The sequence below is a fragment of the Arachis hypogaea genome, chromosome 5 (assembly GCF_003086295.3).
Source record: "Arachis hypogaea cultivar Tifrunner chromosome 5, arahy.Tifrunner.gnm2.J5K5, whole genome shotgun sequence".
In the NCBI taxonomy this organism is placed as follows: Eukaryota; Viridiplantae; Streptophyta; class Magnoliopsida; order Fabales; family Fabaceae; genus Arachis; species Arachis hypogaea.
In genome coordinates, this window is record NC_092040.1 from 107890906 (window position 1) to 107911042 (window position 20137).

The 20137-nt window shown below is 36.2% G+C and overlaps 2 protein-coding genes across 3 annotated transcripts; one reads left to right on the forward strand and one right to left on the reverse strand.

Annotated features, from left to right (window-relative positions):
• Positions 1–1163: 1163 nt before the first annotated feature.
• On the reverse strand, positions 1164–9989 carry LOC112802589 (protein FLOWERING LOCUS D). Of its 2 annotated transcripts, XR_003202448.3 has the most exons (7): positions 7897–9989; positions 6559–7320; positions 6389–6434; positions 6183–6307; positions 4367–4424; positions 1825–1963; positions 1164–1589 (listed from the first exon to the last, which is right to left on the reverse strand). XR_003202448.3 is itself a non-coding variant. In XM_025845856.3 (6 exons), the coding sequence occupies exons 1-5, from the start codon at positions 9680–9682 to the stop codon at positions 4393–4395; spliced, it is 2751 nt and encodes a 916-aa protein (XP_025701641.1). In that variant the 5' UTR covers positions 9683–9989; the 3' UTR covers positions 1164–1589; positions 4367–4392. The 2 variants fall into 2 exon arrangements, 1 of the variants encoding a protein (XP_025701641.1); XM_025845856.3 differs by lacking the exon at positions 1825–1963.
• A 7090-nt stretch (positions 9990–17079) lies between these two features.
• LOC112803968 (uncharacterized) lies at positions 17080–18885 on the forward strand. Its single transcript, XM_025847412.3, has 2 exons — positions 17080–17885; positions 18651–18885. Exons 1-2 carry the CDS (start codon positions 17154–17156, stop codon positions 18804–18806), a joined length of 888 nt encoding a protein of 295 aa, XP_025703197.1. The 5' UTR covers positions 17080–17153; the 3' UTR covers positions 18807–18885.
• The last annotated feature ends 1252 nt before the right edge of the window (positions 18886–20137 follow it).

The window sequence follows — 20137 nt, forward strand, 5'->3', positions numbered from 1 at the left end:
CCCGCGGGCAATGGGATTCGCCATCAGAGCCGACCTTTCAATTCTTCGGACGCCACATGAACCATGTACCCTCTAACAGTAGCAACTAAAATTCCCAGAATCAATATCCAACTCTTTTTTTTTTGTACAATGAAATTCTAAATTCCAACAAATTCACAACACAAATGTCAACAACCTTATAATTTTTTGGTTAGAACATAGGCCGTGTACTAAACCATAGGAGTCATGTACCCAACATACCAATGAAAATTTCCAGAGTCAATACTATTTGCACAATGAAATAGTAAAGGGTAAAAAGAGGTTACTTTATGGGTGTGCAAGAGTGAGAAGATACAGTGGGCACGAAAGGAATTATAGGTTATGGATGCGTAAGAAAATAAAAGGGGGTCATTGTCTTATTGATTGTCAACTTTTGGGTGTAGAATTTCAATAAAATAGTCAAACGTTTCTAAATTATTGGTTCTCAACTTCATTCTCCCTTGTTGAATTAGCAAAACTCTTTTAAATTCAAGTGTTTTAAACTTTTGAGGTGTAGAATTTCAGACGCATATGCCAGAGCGCATCTTATCGGGTAAGTTCACGAGTTGAAGATAAGCAAACTCGAACCGCTGACATTCGTCACAGGTTAAGCTACAGCCTCTCGGTCCCCAAGTGTCTACCATGAAGGCCAACCATAGACAATTACTTTCCCTCGAATACAGCTTACAACTTTCATCATATTATGCTCTCTTAGGTTGTCCTATAGTTTTGGTTCTATGTTGCTCAACTTTCATCATATTATGCTCTCTTAGGTTGTCCTATAGTTTTGGTTCTATGTTGCTGAACGTGATGGCGATATAGTTTTATTAAAGAAAAAAAAGACACTCTAATATTGAGGATGCAATGTGTTTTAGCGACGATGTAGAAGCAAAATTAGGTTGAACAGATTGATGCAGGTCCAGATTGATCCATTAATATGCCCTTTTCTTTGACAAGTTGATCAAGCTCATCCATGCCTACTTTTACTTTCCAATTGTTTGTAAAGGAGACGCCATGATTTTATTGTATTAGCAAGGCTGCAAAAAGTTCAGGCAACAAAAGTAGAAGAGATTGTGAAAAGTATGACAGTGAAAAAGTAACTATTACTCCGGCCAAAGAAAAATATTATACAGAATTAATCATAATTTAATTGCAATCAAGTTTTTATCGATTAAAAATTAATCAAATCCTTACATACAGGAAAAAAAATGATTGAATCCCTACTATGGAAATGGAGCACACACTACTTTAATCCTAACATTTTCTATGGAATAAATACCAATGACTAAATTATCATTGAACTTGACTTAAACGGTGAGTGATGTATTCTAGAAGAACCACTATTCCCACCTTCATTTGTCCAAGTATCTCATACACATCTCCGAAACACCCCAGCACCAGTTGCACACTTAAAAAAGAAAAACAAACTGGCTTCATCGCCCACCTGCCTTTACTTCCTCCGTTTTATTTGTTGACGCCCACTATGATGTAAGCTTGTGGTTCTCATCAAGGGCGACTCCTTTTGTTTTGTTTTGGTATTTTTTCCACCCTCAAAGTAGGATGCTAGTTAGCTGCATATATTTTGTGGGATGCGAGTTAGCAGCATTAAAACACCAAAGGTATTATTAGCAAGAGGCCATCTTCAATTTTATCAATTAGATTACACAAAATCAGATAAAAAAAAAATATTATGCGCACATAAAAAATCAGCCACCATATATTTGTATATATGTGTTCGAACAGGAATTAGTTAAATGGTGACTTAATTTTGGTATATGCATAGCATAGTTGGATCTAGAAAGCTACCTCAAGGTTGATGAATGAAATTTGACATACTACTGGTGCCTGTCTTGGCAAAACAATGTCCCGTAGAAAGATACCCTTTTTTCATTTGAAAGCCAACACGCTCTGACATTGTCATCAAGATCTCTAATGAAATTGCACCCTGAAGATTTAAACAAACACTTACTATATAATTGATTATGTGAAAATCAATTTACGTATTAATGTTTTAACTTAAGGGATTTCGAGATAATTTGTTTTGTTTGGATTGTACGGAAAAAAACTCTTTTCGTGTGATAAAAAAAGTTTTGGTGAATATAGAGGAATAGGACCAAGAGACAAGAAGTCATGGTGGTAGAATGCGAGTGTACAAAAAAAGATAAAGACAAAAAAAAAAGTGCTTTAAAGAGTGGTGTTTGTGCCGCAATGCAAATAACAGAAAAAAATATAAAGCGGCTAAGAAAGACAAAAATAATTGTAAGTGAAGTAAGAACAAGAGCATATGAGAGTCTCTACCAGCCTTTAGGCACGAAGGAAAGATAAGAAAACATATATAGAATCGCAAAGAGCCGTGAAAGAAGAACAAGAAACTTAGATCAGGTCAGTGCATAAAGGATAAAGATAGAGAGGTTTTGGCTCAAGATGAGAAGATCAATGAAAAGTGGAAGAGCTACTTCCACGAGTTATTTAATGAAGGACAGAAGACTCTTCTAAGCCTTGGTCGGTTATGCATGAGGGAAGAAAATCAAAACTTCGACTACTATTGACTATCGAAGGATTCGAGACTTCAAGGTAAAAGAGACTCTAAAGCGGATGAAAAATTGCAAGGCAGTAGAACCCAATAACATTCTGATTGAAGTTTGCAAAGGCCTTGGAGAGAAAGACATCAGTTGGTTAATCAAGCTTTTACATGAGATTTTAATGTCAAAGAAGATGTCAAATGAATGAAGAAATAATACCTTGGTAATCTACAAGAATAAGGAAGATATACAAAATTGCGAAAATTATAAAAGGATCAAACTCATGAGTCATACCATGAAATTATGAAAAAAAGTGATAGAATGAAGGCTGATACAACAGACACAAGTAACAGAAAATCAATTTAGGTTTATACCAGGCAAATCCACCACCGAACCTACATACTTGTTAAGAAAGATGATGGAGAAGTATCGTAATAATAAAAAAGATCTACATATAATATTTATTGATATGGAAAACGCGTACGATAGGGTGCCAAAGGAAGGTCTTATAAAAAGTTTTGGAAATGAAGAGAGTAAGGATCGCATATATTCAAGCAATTAAAGACATGTACGATAGAGCTACAACTAGCGTGAAAACTCAAGGTGGTATGACAGAGGAATTTCTTATTGATATTGAGTTACACCTATGCCGATGATATTGTCTTTATGAGAAATTCAATAAAAGACCTAAATAAAAAAGTGAATTTATGGAGAGAAGCTCTAGAAGTGTATGGTCTGCGCATAAGCCGTAGCAAGATAGAATATAAGAAATGTAAGTTCGACAGCCGAAGGTAAAACCCTAATACAGAGATGAAGCTTGGAGAACACATCCTATGAAAAGTTAAGTTTTAAGTATCTTGGATACACCATACAGAATAACAGAAAGATTGAACAGGATGTAAATTATAGAATCCAAACAGGTTGATCAAAATGGCAAAGTGCGTCTAATTTTATATGTGACAAAAAAGTGTCTTTAAAACTTAAAAGACAAATTCTATTACACTGCTATCAGACTGGCTATACTTTATGGTACAAAATGTTGGGCGGCTAAAGGGGAGCACGAACATAAGTTAAGTGTAACAGAGATAAAGATGTTGAGATTGATGAGTATTCATACACGTTTGGATAGAATACGAAACGAAGATATAAAAGAGAGAGTTAGAATAGCATCTATTATGAAAAAGATAGTAGAATCGAGTCTCAAGTAGTTTGGACATGTGAGAAGAAGACCAACAAAACACCCAGTTAGGAAGGTGAATGAAATGGAAGATGAATAAGGAGTGAAAGGCAGAGAAAGATCTAAAAAGACTATCTATAAAATGGTCAAACGATATCTACATGTAAACGATCTCTCCGTAGACATAATTCATGATAAAACTCAATTACATCATTTGATCCATGTAGCCGACCACATCTAATAGGACAAGACTTTGTTTTTGTTGTTATGTGATAAAACTACTAAAAAAAGACAGTTATTATTTATATTATTGACTTATCAAGCAAAAACACAATAATGTGTGCATCGAACAAAAAACCTTTTCAAAAAAAATAAAAATAAAAAGGAGAGGAAAAGAAACTTAAAATTTGGACAGCCATAATCACTTACATAACAATTACCCAAACATGATAAAAAAATTCAAAACGATGAAAAAGAAGTCTTCTTTTGGAGTTCAACAAACATACTCTCTATTCTCTATGGTCTTTTTCATTATAGTTTAAAATGAAATTCATTGAACTCCTCCCCCTTAACGTGACAAGTTAATCCTTTAAAAATGGAAATCATATACAAGAAAAACTATAAGAATTGGTGATGTTTGGTGTCTTACCTCCTGGATGAATATAGGTGCTCGCTTCACGGATTTGACAAGCCACTTTGGGAGTTACCTAGAAATACCTTTAGTTAGTTTTGTAATTCATACTAACAAAAACCATAGCTACAAAAGACATACATAAATATAATGCATGTACACTTGACAGTTTTAGTTATACAATAAGAAAAAGGCTTTAATTACTCTGTAGGTCTTTATAGTTTATCAAAATTTAATTAAGTCCTTATAGTTTAAAAGTATGTACTTAAGTCCTCATATTAGATAAAAAAATTCCAATTAGGCCTTTTCTAACTATTTTCTTTTGTTAAAAATACAACTATTTTTTGGAATATTCATTTTTGTGTTTGATGTAGGATGAATTATGGAATATTCTAAAAGAAAATATTCTAGGATTATTGCATTTTTTTCTGAAAAATAATTAGTAAGAATCTAATTACAAATTTTTATCTAGTACAGGAATCTAATTACAAACTTTTAAACTGTAAGTCCTAATTAAAAATTTGGTAAAACTATAAAAACTAACAGAACAATTAAACCTAAAGAAATTTGCTAAAGATAATTATTTAAAGTGAGGTGCAACAAGGGGAGGATACCATATAATCCAAAGCATCAAGCAACAAAAACAAGGAAACTACTAGAACAACAAAGCTTTGCCCCACCATTAGGTGGGATCAACTACATGAATTAACAAAACTCTACTGTCTTATCATATACCATGTCTAAATTACCCCATTTATGCTTAAAAGTTGGGGGCACCCTAAAAGACCAATAAAAGGAAATAATTACATTATTTGTTTGAAAAAAGTGATTAGTAAGAAAAAGAAGCTGGCTGGGTTTTACATGAGCTTTAACAGCAACACACGTGCGGCTTCATCCATATGTTTGCCCCTACCAACTAGATATTTCTAGAAATTACCAATATGTTCTCGCATTTTTTTCCAAATCTCAGAAGGATGGGGTGGAAGGAATATGGTACCCTGACCATTTAAATTTGAACCTGATCAGTTTAGCCTTATGACCCCTTATCTTTCCATGGTATAGCAAAATGGTAGAGTAAAAAGGAAGGGCAACAAGTATCAAGTTTGATTTCAAAGCCTAAGCATACATACAGGATTACAGGCCTTAACTCTAGCAAACAGAATGAGTCTCATATCTCATGAGAACATACGCAAAGATTGTACAGCAGTCTATTTATTCTTGTAACTTCACCTCCCCCTCCTTTTAAAATCAAAAGAATATGGAGCTCAGAAAATTAGTTATTCTTTTGGGTGCTTTTAATTCAAATCCATTGTTTTTACCCAAATAATAGGTTTTGATCTTTAGATCAATCTGAAATGTTTTCTTGCAGATCACACCTTCAGTTCCTAAATCATTCCTTGAACAGAACCTCATTCAGTGCTTCCACCTTAATAGACCTATTTGGAAGCCCAAAGCTCCCCTTGAGGTTCAGTTCAATCCTTTTTATGGATCCGTTTGTAAAACAGTCCTTAATAGAATTACTACAATAATTATGTTGCATGTCTCAATGTAACATAGGGCTAACTATCTTTAAATGTGTGTCATTTGTTGACTGTTTTGCTGAGCTCTGACTCTGTTCCATATCTATTTTTGCATTGTTCTGATGATGCTGATGAATGTCAGGTTTGTCAGGTTTGCCATAGAACTTTGATCCAGTTGGTTCACTAGTTTTGATGGCTTTAGGGAATGAGAAAGACGCCAAATCATTTTGACAATGCACATTCTATGTGCCAGCACTTAACGTAATGCAATGTAATTATCATAATTTAATCAAGAATTTTGGACAAACAATTACCTAAAACAGGCACACCAGGAAGTGCTTGATCTGTCCTATTCTCTTCCGTTACTTTAGTGGTATTCACCACATTTGTGCTAGTGTGCAGTAAGGATCCATGGGTTTTCTTCACCACTTTCGCCTTCCTGTGAGAATCAACTAGAGTTATCATCATGTCCAACAGAACATGAATAATATAAATAAACATCAACAATTTAGGCACAAACCTGATTAGCTTTCGCTTAATAATGCCGGCTTTTAGTTTCGATACCCCTTTATAGACAACGAGAAGTATTATTTACATTGAAGAAGAATCCACACATAAACAGAAATGGAAACAAAAAGAAAAGGAAAATAAGCAAAGAATCTTGGACAACTAATGTGTACTATCACCCACCTGGTTTAATAATCGCAGATGTTGAAAGAGGTTTCCGATTGCCCCTTTCAGCTTTAATGGAAGCAATGACAGAATCACCACTAGGCCCCAAGCCTTTTCTTCCCACCAACTTCACTCCTATCTTTTCACAAAGGTAATTCAATCTCATTTCATCACCTCCTCTTACTTCTCTTAGGTCAAGAATCTGTTGCCTTGATAGTAGAGTGTAAACATGAAGCTGCTGCTGCTGATTAAAATGTGACTGAAGCTGCTGAAAAAGCAATTTGTTTGAGTGCTGTTGTTGGTCTTGTTTTGCAACTTCATGACTCTTCTTTCTATGCTCACTAAATGTTACCCGCAAGATTGCTGGTGACTTGGAGTCTGCATTCTTCCGAGCAAAAATGGCAGAAAAGCTTCCAAATTCTATATCAGGTTCTCTAAATAAGTCGGCAAGAAGGGAAGCACAAGAATAAGCATTTGAAGGAGCCCTATCAACCTTCAATCTTCGGGATCGAATATCAGCATAGTGAGCCATATTTGCTGCTTCTCTAAGACCACTAAGAAAAGCCCCATGCATGGTAGCAGGATAGCGCCTAGTGGTTGCCTCCCCAGCAAAGAAAAGTCTACCATCCCCAACAGTTTCTGCTAAAATATCATAATCATCCCCGGAAGCTCCAACTGCAACATTAGAATAAGAACCAAAGCAGAAAGGATCGTTTCCCCATCTAGTACAGACAGTTTGGATGGGTTCAGGAACACTAAGTCCTTTTGGTTCATAGATACCTGCACACAGACAAAGCATGTGTCATAAATTTATCCTAAACAGAACAGTAATGAAAATTGAGTAACGTTTGACTCATTTTCATAAAATACTTGATTAGGAATAGTTTTAAGCCAAACTTCACAACGGTTACTGTGGAAAACATTCAAAAAGGTCTGATATACTAACTGATATTGATACAAGAATTGGATGTTATATATAGCCTACACAAATACGACAATCTTTTTTTCCCCCCTAAAAAAAAGGATATGTGGGTTCGTCAATATATACTAAAGAAAATGCTATAATTACATAAATAGCAAATAAAGTTTAACAATATAATTAGTGGTGGAGTTTCCATGCTATAACAATGATCCAGTTTAGGTTTTATACATTTTGCATAAAATAAATAGACCAAGCAAAGCACACAGGGAACTCAGGAAATCATGCCAGCTGCTTGAAATATTTCGAAGACAGACTTGCAACTTCTTATCTTGTGGTTCATTTTCCCCTTTGTTTAGGTACCATTGGTATCCAGAAAATCTACTATCTAATTATGAGGGGAATGGAAATCTAGGTTACAGTTTTCATGGAGTTACCCTTGAGAATTTGAAGAACACGTGTGACTGCATCTGTTGGGGGCATGCTCTCGAACTTATGTGCAGCTTCCCCTGCCACTAAAGCAATCAACAGTGGACCACCAGCAACTGGGGCATAACTGTAGAACAGAAAAAACTCCCCACGGCGACTTGGATCATCAGTAAGGTGTCCAAAAGTGTCAAGATCCGTCTCCCAGAATACATGAGGAAAAAGCATAGCAACCTTATTCAGTAGACCAAAACCCAATCTTTTTATTCCATCAAGTTTTCTTTGAGGCAACTCAGGTATAAATTTGATGGACCCCTTCTTTAACACTCCTAGTGGAACAGTGCACAATGCCATATCACCCTCAAAGACCTGATTTCCTGCAATAACCTGCACTCCATCACCACTGTATCTAACAGTATGTACAGTTTTCTCATATAGAATAGACACGTTCTCGGCCAAAGCTTGAACTAACTTCCCATTTCCTCCAGGCAAAAAGCAATGATCCCCTCCCATATCATATGGATCATCTTGATCCCAAAACGCTAGCGAAAGATGGGACAACAAACCGGCATTCGCATACTCCAAATTGGCTAGATGCCAATTAAACAAGTTCATCTCCTCATCATTCACCGCATCCTTGTACACTTGCCTAAACGTTTCCAATGCCGCACCAAGGGACACATCCATAGATACCTCCCCCATCAACTGTCTAAGCCTGCTTGCCTTGTCAAGCAAACGGTTGAACGCATTTTCCACCTTTACGTCCATATCAGGGTCAACTGGCTTTCCATCGAGACTATAAAGTGGACACTTATCCCTTACCTTATGAAGCACATCACCTAACTGCCTTGCTACAATGCCAAGAGGATTCCCTAAGGTACCAGTTAAAACACTCCCGCCCAAATCCGCAGCTGCACACACCCTATTCCCTCCCTCCATCTTCTTCGTATAAACTCGTCCGCCGGCGCGCTTCCTCCCTTCCAAGACCGTTACTTTAAAGCCAAACCGCATCAGCTGCCTAGCAGCCGCCAATCCGGCCAGGCCAGCGCCGATGATGATCACGCTCGGTTTACTCATTTCCAATGGAATTTTTTCCTTAATCAAGGGTGCAACTCCAAAATTGATGTATCCATGCGAGACGAGGTAGTTATAAGCGGAGTCAAGAAGAGCGTGGTAATGCTGAGGTATGTAGTCAACAAACATCTCCTTCGAGACCCACTGGGACACATTCTCGCGCCATTTGGCAATTATATGGTTCCTAATGAGAGTGTAGTTCACCTGCTCTATCCCTCCGATGACCGGGAGAACCCCCGCTTCGATCTCCTCCTCGGTTAGCGAATCGGCTGGAAACCCGGCGCTGAGGGCAATCAAGGCTTCAGTCTTCGGCTCCTTGTTGATCACAATAATCTCATCGGAATTGTCAGGCACCGAGTACTGCATCGTCATCGACAGCGGCGGCGGCGGGTTTCCGATGACGACTTTCGACAAAGGAGCCGAAACGGGGACTGCCGCAGCGGAAGACGAAAAACCGTTGTTGTTGTTGTTGTTAGAATTGGAAGCGTCATTGGGGTCGAGAGGGATGCGAAACGACGCCGGGTTGCGTTGGGACCTGCCGCGCCTCCTCTTCTTGGGGACGGTGAAGGAAAGATAGTTCTGCAAGTTAGGGTTAGGGTTTTCAGCCCAGTTTGGGAAGGAATCGGAGTTGGGATCCAAGAAAACGATAGGGTTAGGGTTTTGTTGAGGAGGCAACTGGGTCTGGGATGGAGGGAAGGAAGAAAATTCGGATGGGGAATCCATCTCGCAGTGCTATAATTTTAATTTAACGTTTTTATTTTTTTTATTTTTTTTCTTCCTCTTACAAAGATGGACGAATTTCACAGATGATGGAAATAAAAGTGGTGTTTCATATTTGTGACCGAAATTCCAGTATGCACATGGCTCAATAGCTCATCCGTATGCCGTCACCATTGTTCAATGTCTGACGGACCAACGGCGGCTCACACACTGGAAACGCCACTGGGCACGGAGATGGATTTTTAACGAGTAAATAATCATTGGAACCGAAAGACTAGCAGAAAACTTTTAATAATATAAAATTAAATTGAATTCCATTCAAAATTGAGTTTCAGCCTTTAAAATAAATTAATAAAATTATAAAATTAAATTAAATTTTAATATTTAAAATATTTTATTAAATAAATTAAAATTTATAATTGATATTTTTATTTTTATTAATATAAAATTATATTTAAATAATAAATATATTTATTCATTAAATTATACAAAATAATTAAAAGAGTTATATTTTTTAATTAAATTTTTTTCAATTAAAAAAATATTTTTTTGGAATAATAAAAAAATTCTTTTATATTCTTATAAAGTGAAAAGCCGAAACCAAAGTCTACAATTAATACATCATGGACACAAAAATAAAATAAATGATCTACTAATAACTAAAAATTTAGCAAAAAATAAATTTATACAATTTAAATATTTATTTGTCAAAATAAGAAACACAATATATAATTGAATAAACATAAGCAATACATATATATATATATATATATATATATATATATATATATATATATATATATATAATATGTTGCAATATGAATGATCATTAAATATTTCTCCCGTCAAAATCATTTGAGTCATTCGCACCTTTAATAATGAACCCGTGTAATTTTTTCAAGTCTTAGAAAAAATTAACCCTACACATATATAAATAAAAACTAAAAAGCATAATCTTAGACTAAATACACAGTCACTAGGGAAAAAAAAAACACAAAACTAATAAAATATCCTCTTTTTCTCTTTCTTAGCTAATACTAGTATTAGAGATCTCTATTTATATTTTTTATTTTATATTTATTTTTTTAATTTATTTATTTTACAACGCGTTATTAGTACGAAACTCTGATAAAAATTTAGGAAGACTCAAGTAATAAATTTTCATTATGTTAAAGCTCTCTTATTTTGAATTCAATACTCTTAATATATCTAGAAACAATTACTTATCACGGATATCAAATGTCAAAATTTATCTTGATTCAACTACTTATATTTAAGAATTTAAAAATTACTAAATGTGTTAAGTTCTATAATAATAATAATAATAATAATAATAATAATAATAATAATAATAAATTTTTAGTATATGATACTATGTACAGTGTCTTTTAGAAAAAAATTTCAATCGGAAATATAATATTATTGTGCATGTATTTTTACTCATTTTATTATTATTATTATTATTATTATTATTATTATTATTATTATTATTATTATTATTATTGAAGAAAATAGCAACATATAATGAAGATATTTGCCTTATGCATAGTGCAAATTTGCATACCATTCTTAAAAGTAATATATTTTACCCGTCATCTACTAAAAGAATAATATGTTAATACCATTATTAGCTCAAGCAATGTGATAGAAGGCTCTAGAAGAGCTATAATTTTGTTTTCAAGAGGAACAAAATTCATAATAAATAATGCACTATTGTCTACTAAGTCTTTAAAAAACTTGTTGAGTTTTAAAAACATTCGCCGAAATGGATATCATATTGAAATAATGAATGAGAAAAATTATGAGTACTTATATATCACAACTTATGATTTAAATAAAAAGATTATATTAAAAAGTTACTTTCACTATCATCTGCATTATATTATATTAAAATTAGTGCAATTGAATCGCATGCCATTGTAAACTAGAAGTATATTAGCCCAAATAAATTTTTAATTTGACATGATCGATTGAATCATCCTGGAACAACCATGATATGGAGAATTATTAAAAATTTTCATGAACATTCACTAAAGAACCAAGAGATTTTTAAATATGGTGAATCTTGTTGTGCTGCATGTTCTCAGGGAAAGCTAATTTTAATGCCATCACCAGTAAATATTGGATTTGAGTCTCCTAAATTCCTAGAAAGGATTCAAGAATATGTGTGTGTGTGTGTGGACCTATTCATCCACCATGTGGATCTTTTAGATATTTTATGGTCATATTAGACACATTTTTGAGATTGTCACATGTGTGCTTATTGTCTTCTCGCAACCTAGCGTTTGCGAGGTTACTTACTCAAATTATTCGATTAAAAGCGTAGTTCTTGAAAATTCAATTAAAACAATTCGTTTTGATAATGCTAATGAATTCACCTCTCAAGCTTTCAATGCTTATTGTATGGCCAATAGTATAAGTGTTGAACATCCAGTAGCTCATGTTCATACACAAAATAGACTAGCAGAGTCACTTATTAAACGGCTCCAATTGATTGCTATACTCTTATTTTTTAGAACAATTCTCCCAACCTCTGTTTGGGGCATGCCATTTTATATGCTACAGCACTTATTTGCCTAAAGCCAACAAGTTACCACAAATTCTCTCATCTACAATTAGCTTTTGGCCAGCAGCCAAATATTTCTCATTTGAGAATATTTGGGTGTGCGATATATATTCCAATTGTCCCACCTTTTCACACCAAATTGGGATCCCAAAGAAAATTGAGAGTTTTATGTGGGATATGATTTTTCCTCTATAGTGATGTATCTTGAGATACAAATAGGAGATGTGTTTAAACCTCGATTTGCAGATTATCATTTTAATGAATCAATATTTTCAACATTAGAGGAAAAGAATAAACCACTTAAGAAAGAACTTAATTGGAGTGCATCATCGTTAATGCATCTTGAGAATAACCCATGTAATATTTTGCAGTTTGTCTGGCGGCCATACCTCGACATCATCATCCGGCTGAACTACATCATCACTTTGATGGGTGTGACACGGTAAGGCTGTTGCTTTCATTCGAGTTTGTCGAATGGCATCCTGCAGATCGAGTAGTTTGCCAGTACGGGTATGCACAGTCCCTCCTCTAGCATCATAGGCCATCCCTCTTTACCAGCATTGTTACACTTTTCGGAGAGTACGGTGCCATGATTGGATCACCAAACTCGACATATGGATTCAGCAATGGGGTAACCACCACAACAGTCGGTTGCAAGATAGGAATCTGCAACTAATCGCCGACTTTATCTTGTCTACTGATTACCGTAGTTGGTACCTTAGATTATTCTGGATGTACCTGAAGTTGTCAGAGTTCATTTCATAACAACCACCCCAGCGGCCAGCACAACCTTATGTAGTGTTTCAGCCATTTTCTTATCATCGCTCGCAACTACCTCAACCATCACAGACAACGCCACAGCTTGCATCATGGCTAATCAAGCTATCACAGCTCATATCATAGCCAGCAATTGCATTACACCATGATGGCTAATCGTCGCATCACAGCTTGCATCACAGCCAACACCACAGCGAGCACCACAACTTGCTTCACAACGAGCATAGCCATCTAGGATTCGAGTTTGTAGACTTCCCTCCAATGTAACCACCGGCAGATACGTTTGCGAATGATGCGTTAATCCATCGTTTTCTTGCTAGTGGTGATCCTCTTGAGGAGGATATCATTCCAGCAATGCCATCATAGCAGTCATTGCAGTCACACCGGGTATCGATGGATGGTTTGGCTCGTCGAAGCCATCGTACCCCCACACTCAATAGTCAAGCGAGTGGTTGCATCGATCCACATCTTGAAATTGATCGAGGTCATCTGAATGTGCCAACAGAGGCTCCGAGCGGTCTTGACTTGAATTCGCCGACAAAGGAGGTTGTTGAAGAGTATATCCTTGGTCATTCTGCTTCGACAGAAGCAGGTGGGTTAGGTCCAATAGAGGGACATGCAGTTGGTCATCAGTACAACCTACGGACAGATATCCGTCTACCGAATAGGTTTACTCCGTCGAGTGTGAACAAGATAGCGAACAAGGGGATGTGACTTTTTAAGAAGAAGCCATGAGTTGATTAGTTGAACTTAGTCTATTTACTCTTTGTATTAGTATCACTCATTTTCAGTTTAGTCGAACTTACTTTATTTAATCTTTGTATTAGTTGTATGCGTCTTTAGCTGAGTCAAACTCAATATTATTTAATCTTTGTATTATTTGCACTCATCTTCAGTTTAGTCAAACTTACTTTATTTAATCTTTGTATTAGTTGTATGTGTCTTCAGTTGAGTCGAACTCATTATTATTTTAATCTTTGTATTAGTTGTAATTAATCTTCAGTCGAGTCGAATTTAGTTTATTTAATCTATAAAATCATGAGCTTCAAAATCGAGAATCAAATCCATCAACTTAAAAATACATAAAATTAAAAATTCTGAATCCAACTACAACGAACAATGAACCTCTACAACTGAAAATAACCATATGAACCACCATTGCCATCAATCCCACTCGGTTCAACACATTGCGAACATCTACTACGACTATGACCTTGTCTCCTGCAAAGACAGCATACCCGGGGACCACGCATTTCCCATGAATCCATTTCATTCAGAAAGCGAGTCGATTTGGGACGACCTTTTGACGTTCGTCTCAAGGCAGGATTCGTGACCATCATCGATCACAAGTAATCAGACTATATCTCTGTGTAGCCCAACAGGATGAATTCAATTCTGTAGACCTTGTGAATCTTCGACATCTTGTATATATCACCGACATACATCTGCCAATCAAGGTACTGGTTAGCACAACACGCAATAACATGGCGATATGGAAGTTGCTCCACCTAAAAATTCCCATAGTCGCTTCACACAAGATCAACTACTAACACTCTTCTGTTTGACATTTTGCGCACCTTAAACACCTCATTTCTTCTATCAAATCGGTGCACGACTATGTTCCTTGCACGCTGCATATTTGTTTCTATTTGCTGAGTAGTAAACTCAGAGTAAGTAAATCTAGCACGTTTGCGCTGGTGAGCCTCAGTATTCTTCCACGTAAATAGATCGTACAGTCGTTAATATGTTACTCAGATGAGCGCCAAGACAGACAGATTTCGGGTAACCTTCAACACTGAATTAATGCACAGGGTTTGTCATCATGTGACCCCATGATGTCCCTCCTCAAATGCTAATACCCACTGAGGTAGTTCGATGTTGTCGTACCAACGGGCATATGCCTCTCCTCATTCTTGCAACCTTTTGTAGTTGACGTTGTATTCATCCACCGTCCTTGAATACTTAATATTGACCACAAGCTTTTACAAATACTGGACCTTGAATTCCTTTAAGAAGTTGCTACTAATGTGCCGAATATAAAACATCCACCATGCTCTCAAAGGTTTTCAATAACCTCTGCTACTATTTACTGTTGTCTGGATTGACTCATGACGATCAGAGATTGTACTGACGACGTCTGTTCTTACAACATGCCTTCGTAAATTACTAAGAAAAAAGTGCCACGCATCAGCGATTTTATCCTCTATGATGGCAAAAGCAATCGGCACAATGTTTTGATTCCCATCTTGTGCAACTACAACAAAAAAGGCAACCTTTATATTTTTTGTATAGGTGGGTGCCGTCAACTTGAACCAGCGACTTGCATTATTTAAAGGCTCTTATACATGGATTGAAACTCAAGAATACCCGATGAAATATCCTAACACTGTCACATCTTCACTCCCATTATACAGGGGTCATGTTTCTATTTGGACTTATGAGCCAAGCATCTTCTGAACTATTGCAGAGAACCACAAAGGCAAAACTTGGTAAGATTTTTTTCATCTACCGAAAACTTTGGCTATTGACTTTTGCTTTGCCAACCAAGCATTTTGGTAACTAATAATGTAGTTGAATATTGCCTAAAATTTCGCAATTATAGATTTCACCTTTATGGATGGATTGGATTCAACCAATGGCTTCATAGCCTCAGCAATTGTGTTCGAGTCCAACTTGGAGTGATCCTGTAAGATCGTTCCTATAGAACACGTGTGCCTCCCATTGTATCCCTAAATCTTCCAACAAACTTTCTTCTATATCAAGCTAGCTCGGATAAGCCAATCGCATACATTCCCATCATTCTTGCATTTTGCATAGAACGTCTGTGACTCGAATTCATAAACAACGTAATCGACTCCTCTAAAGATAGTGTAACTCCGAATTGCCGCAATGACTGATTTTCTAGAACCGTATTTCATTTCGATTATGAACTCTCCATCCTCAATATCAGCAACACCTATAAAAAGAATAAATTGTCGCTCATCGATCCGTCAAAACAAAATTAAGGAAACATACTACCCATTGCTCACGTACCTATATTCGCATATTCAGGAAATTTCGGTGCATGCATCGTGTAAAGATCCAAGCTACACATAGAAGATGGAATATCCATCGGTTGACTGATTGCGGGTGAAACCACTAAAGTTTTCACAACTGCCTCACCTCCCCATCGCCGTCCTTGTCCTCGTCACCGACTTCGTACATAGCTTCGAACTCCTCGTCGCTATCATTGTTCATTCCTTTGTACGCTTCAGTTCTATCATCTTGCACATCTGGGTCATGTTGAACCTCATCCGCAGTTATATGTTCAAACTCAACATACAACTCAATCCTTGGATGTTGCACCTGAGTTTGTTGGTGAATATGAAACATCCGTTGAATACTAGTTTCGTCAACGATTGGCATAACCTTAAACTGTATCAAGCCGCCAAATACGACAATAGGACTCTGATAGAAAATGTTGCTCACTCTCTTTAAAATATCATTCTCTATGCTTTGACAAAACCCATACTGTAGTTCCACAAATGTTATAGTGCACAGAACCACAAACAAAAATGTACTCACAAGCAAAGCTCACGCCCTCGTATGTATTTCGTATAACTTCACTATTGTGGTAAATCACTATATTTGCAATGCCCTGCATGACACCAACAGTAAAAGAAAATACTTCTCTCATAATACAGGAAAATAATAACAAGTTCCGGTTTTATAGGCAGAAGACTCACCTCGCAGGCTCTGTGTTGCAAATCTATCCAACCAGCGTTTACCACTTGTCCAACACGCAGAATACGTATTTGCTTGCATGTTTGACACATGCTCAGCACGTATAAGAATTTGAGGTAACAATTTTTTTAAAATTTGAAGTAAAGTTCAAATTTGCTTTAAATAAAAAAATCATATTTAAAAAAACTAAAGTTGAAAAAATATAATTTTAAAAAAAATTAATTTTTTTATTTTATTTTAGAAAAAATCGGAGGTAATTATTCTAAAAAAAAATTGAAAATATAGTAGTTTACGTCATTCAAAACTTATTGTTTCCCTTTTCAATGGCAACAGACAGAAACAAAAGTTACACAACCCACCCCTCTCTTCTCCCATTCCCAAATAGACACACACTCCCACTCTTTCACCATGCCGCACCGCTCCACTTCCCAACAACAACAACTCAACTTGCTTGCACCACCACTACCACTACCACTACCACTACCACCGCCACCACCGCAACCCCATCCCACTTCTCACCACCCAACGCCGAACCCAGATCTCACTCTTCCTTATTATAAGCCTTCTTTCATTCTCAAGCACTTGTCGAACATAGCCATAGCCCACAAACCACCTTCCCCTCACAAGCACTCTCTTCCACCGACACCGCCACCGCCACCGCCACCATCGCCACCTCACTTGAAGTCCAAGGCCTTGCTATCCTCTTCCATATGTGATTTCTCCAAGGACAGCATTGCTGTCATGAGGCCACCAAGGAATGAGAAAGAGAGGAACATGCCTTCAAAGAGAGCACCCTCCAAAGAGAAGCTCAAGAAACGCCAGGGAGAACAGGAAAGGAGGAAGCTTGATGACAGTAATGGAGGGGTTCAGTTTGAGGATGTCAAGGTAGTTGAGAGGCACTCTGTTTCACTGGCTCCTCCTCCTCCTTCTAACAATGGTTGTGGTGGTGGGAGGAGGAGATCCTTCTGTGGTGGATCATCGAAGGTGGATTTGGGTGATGTGTTTGCAGTGAATGGGGTAAAAGTTGTTTCAGCGGATATGCCGCCTTTTATGCAGATCCATGCTGTGGATTCTGCCAGAAAAGCTTTTGATAGCATGGAAAAGTTCACATCTAAGACCCTTGCCTGCACCCTCAAGAAGGTTAGATTACACTACCTCTTCTTCTTGCATTATTATTATGGTACTTTAAACTTCTTGGGTTTTCATTTTTTTTATTATTACTATTATTATTTTGGGTTGAGTCTATTTGTTCGTATTTTTAGCATGAAAAAATACTTTATTGATTGAAAGAATATTTTTTCTTTACTATAATTATGCTTAACAAATATCTCAAGAAGTTTTTTTCTTAATAAAAGGAATATAACAAAATTTTAATTTTTGAGCAATAATATTGGACCAGCACATTTATTTTTCTGGCCTGCAATTAGCGAGTAATATCTAAAAATATTAGCTATGTAATGCTGAAACGCAGAGATAAAAGTGTTTGATTATTAACTAAAAATGCTTACTAATATAAATTAAAATTATTATCCTTTAATTTTTTTTAAAATATTATTCTTCAATTAAAAGTTAAGATTAAATAATATTTTGTAACTTTAAGCAAATATCTAATTTTAATTAATGTCTTTATAATATTATTATTTAGTAAATTTCAAAAAAGAGAAATAACTCAAAAAAGGTGTAAAGCTCACTTGCTTGTCCCTCTTACTACGAATTGAAAAACTGAGTTATGGCACCTGTTCTTGCGGTTGTTAAGTTCAAGACTTGGGACTTCGCCTTTCAATTTCCATCCCCTCCCCTGCGTGTGCAACTATGCAAGTTTAAACGTTAAGTGTCTGTTTCTTGTGATTGATTGGTAGATGGATTTGTTTGGTGGTTTTATTTTCGTCTTTTTTCCTTTTCCAGGAATTTGATGGGGTTTATGGACCGGCATGGCACTGCATTGTGGGGACTAATTTTGGGTCTTTTGTGACGCATTCAGTTGGAGGATTTCTTTATTTCTCTATGGATCAGAAGTTTTACATCCTCTTGTTTAAGACTACTGTACAAAAAACTGGTTGAAGGCAGTGAGTGTGACTTTTGTAACAATAACAACAAATTTTATAGAATATTAATTAATTAATCTTAGAAATTACTAGTACTTAACTACTTACTTGTAGCTGCACAATCCGTTGTACATTATTACACCGAATCTTGATAATGTTTGAGAAAAAAAAAAAAAGACCAAAACAACTTAAATTTATCTTATTTAATTATAATTAATAAATATTAAATAAAGTAAGTTTGAGTTATTTTTTTTCTCTATCATTACTACTAAACATTGGATCATCAACAATCATATATTTCCTTACTAATTAAGTAGTAATTATTATCTCCCAGGACTTCTATAAAGTGGACCTCAAGGCATTAAGGCATTGTGAACAATGGAGTCAATAAAAGAAGGGTTTTAGCTAATAGATATTATGTTTACTAAAATTATATTATAAGATTATTATTAATAAAAAATTGTAAATATTTTTTTAATAAATTCAAAATAAAGTTATTAAAATTTAAAAATTTAAATGTTTTGTATTTTTAATAAAAAAATTTCAATGTGTACTTTTAACTTATGTTCTTAAGATAAATTAGTTAAATTCATAAAAAAAACAATGTTTGGTCTACATCCCCCAATTATTGTGGTATATTTGACCTATTTGTTTTATTGGACTTATGGTTCTCACTTCTAAGTAACTTTCTTTTTATTTTAACTTAATTTTTGTAGGTATCACGTCATTTTATTTTTGTTCATTGTCGGAGAATCTCGAGTACTCGTCGAGTCGGGTGATGATGAAAAGGTGAATGGGTGAGACTCTGAACTAACGTAGAGTGAAGACCAAGGTGTGAGCTGGAGACGCCGGAGGTGGTGTGACGAGGGGGTGACCACCTGCAAGGACACTCCGACGATCAAGTCAGTGTTCGTACGAGTTGACAGTCAAATTAGATAAGAGGATGTGTACTTTGGGAGGAGTGCTGACCTCTCCTCTTATATACTGTGCTGGGCGGGTCCAAAGATGACCTAGCCCACTGGCCAGAGTGCTTGTGAGCTGCCCCCATCCACGTGGGAGGATCAGGTCGTCTCGGACATCGAGTCGGGGTTTCGGGCATTGTCCCAAGGAGGTCGACCCGACCGGTTTGCTAGTCATGGTGCGTTGGGTTGTGTAGGTGGCAGAAGTCGGACGTCGATCGAGTCGGGTGCTAGGAACCGACCCGTTGAATTTTCCTTGTGAGGGATAATTTGAGGCCTGGGTCAGGAGTGGTGTCCCGACCCGTCGGCTAGATAGGCTAGACTTGTGATGCTCCGTAACAATTTTCTTTCAACGCGATTTGACATATTTGAAACGTCTTGATAAAAA

What these genes read in the sequence shown, in the direction of transcription:
- LOC112803968 (XM_025847412.3), top strand. Translation starts at nt 17,154, where the DNA reads ATGCCGCACCGCTCCACTTCCCAACAACAACAACTCAACTTGCTTGCA. An exon ending in TTGCCTGCACCCTCAAGAAG is followed by an intron (nt 17,886 to 18,650) that starts GTTAGATTACAC and finishes TTCCTTTTCCAG; the next exon opens with GAATTTGATGGGGTTTATGG.
- LOC112802589 (XM_025845856.3), bottom strand. Translation starts at nt 9,682, where the DNA reads ATGGATTCCCCATCCGAATTTTCTTCCTTCCCTCCATCCCAGACCCAG. An exon ending in TGTTCTTCAAATTCTCAAGG is followed by an intron (nt 7,321 to 7,896) that starts GTAACTCCATGA and finishes GTCTGTGTGCAG; the next exon opens with GTATCTATGAACCAAAAGGA. An exon ending in ATCTGCGATTATTAAACCAG is followed by an intron (nt 6,435 to 6,558) that starts GTGGGTGATAGT and finishes TTGTCTATAAAG; the next exon opens with GGGTATCGAAACTAAAAGCC.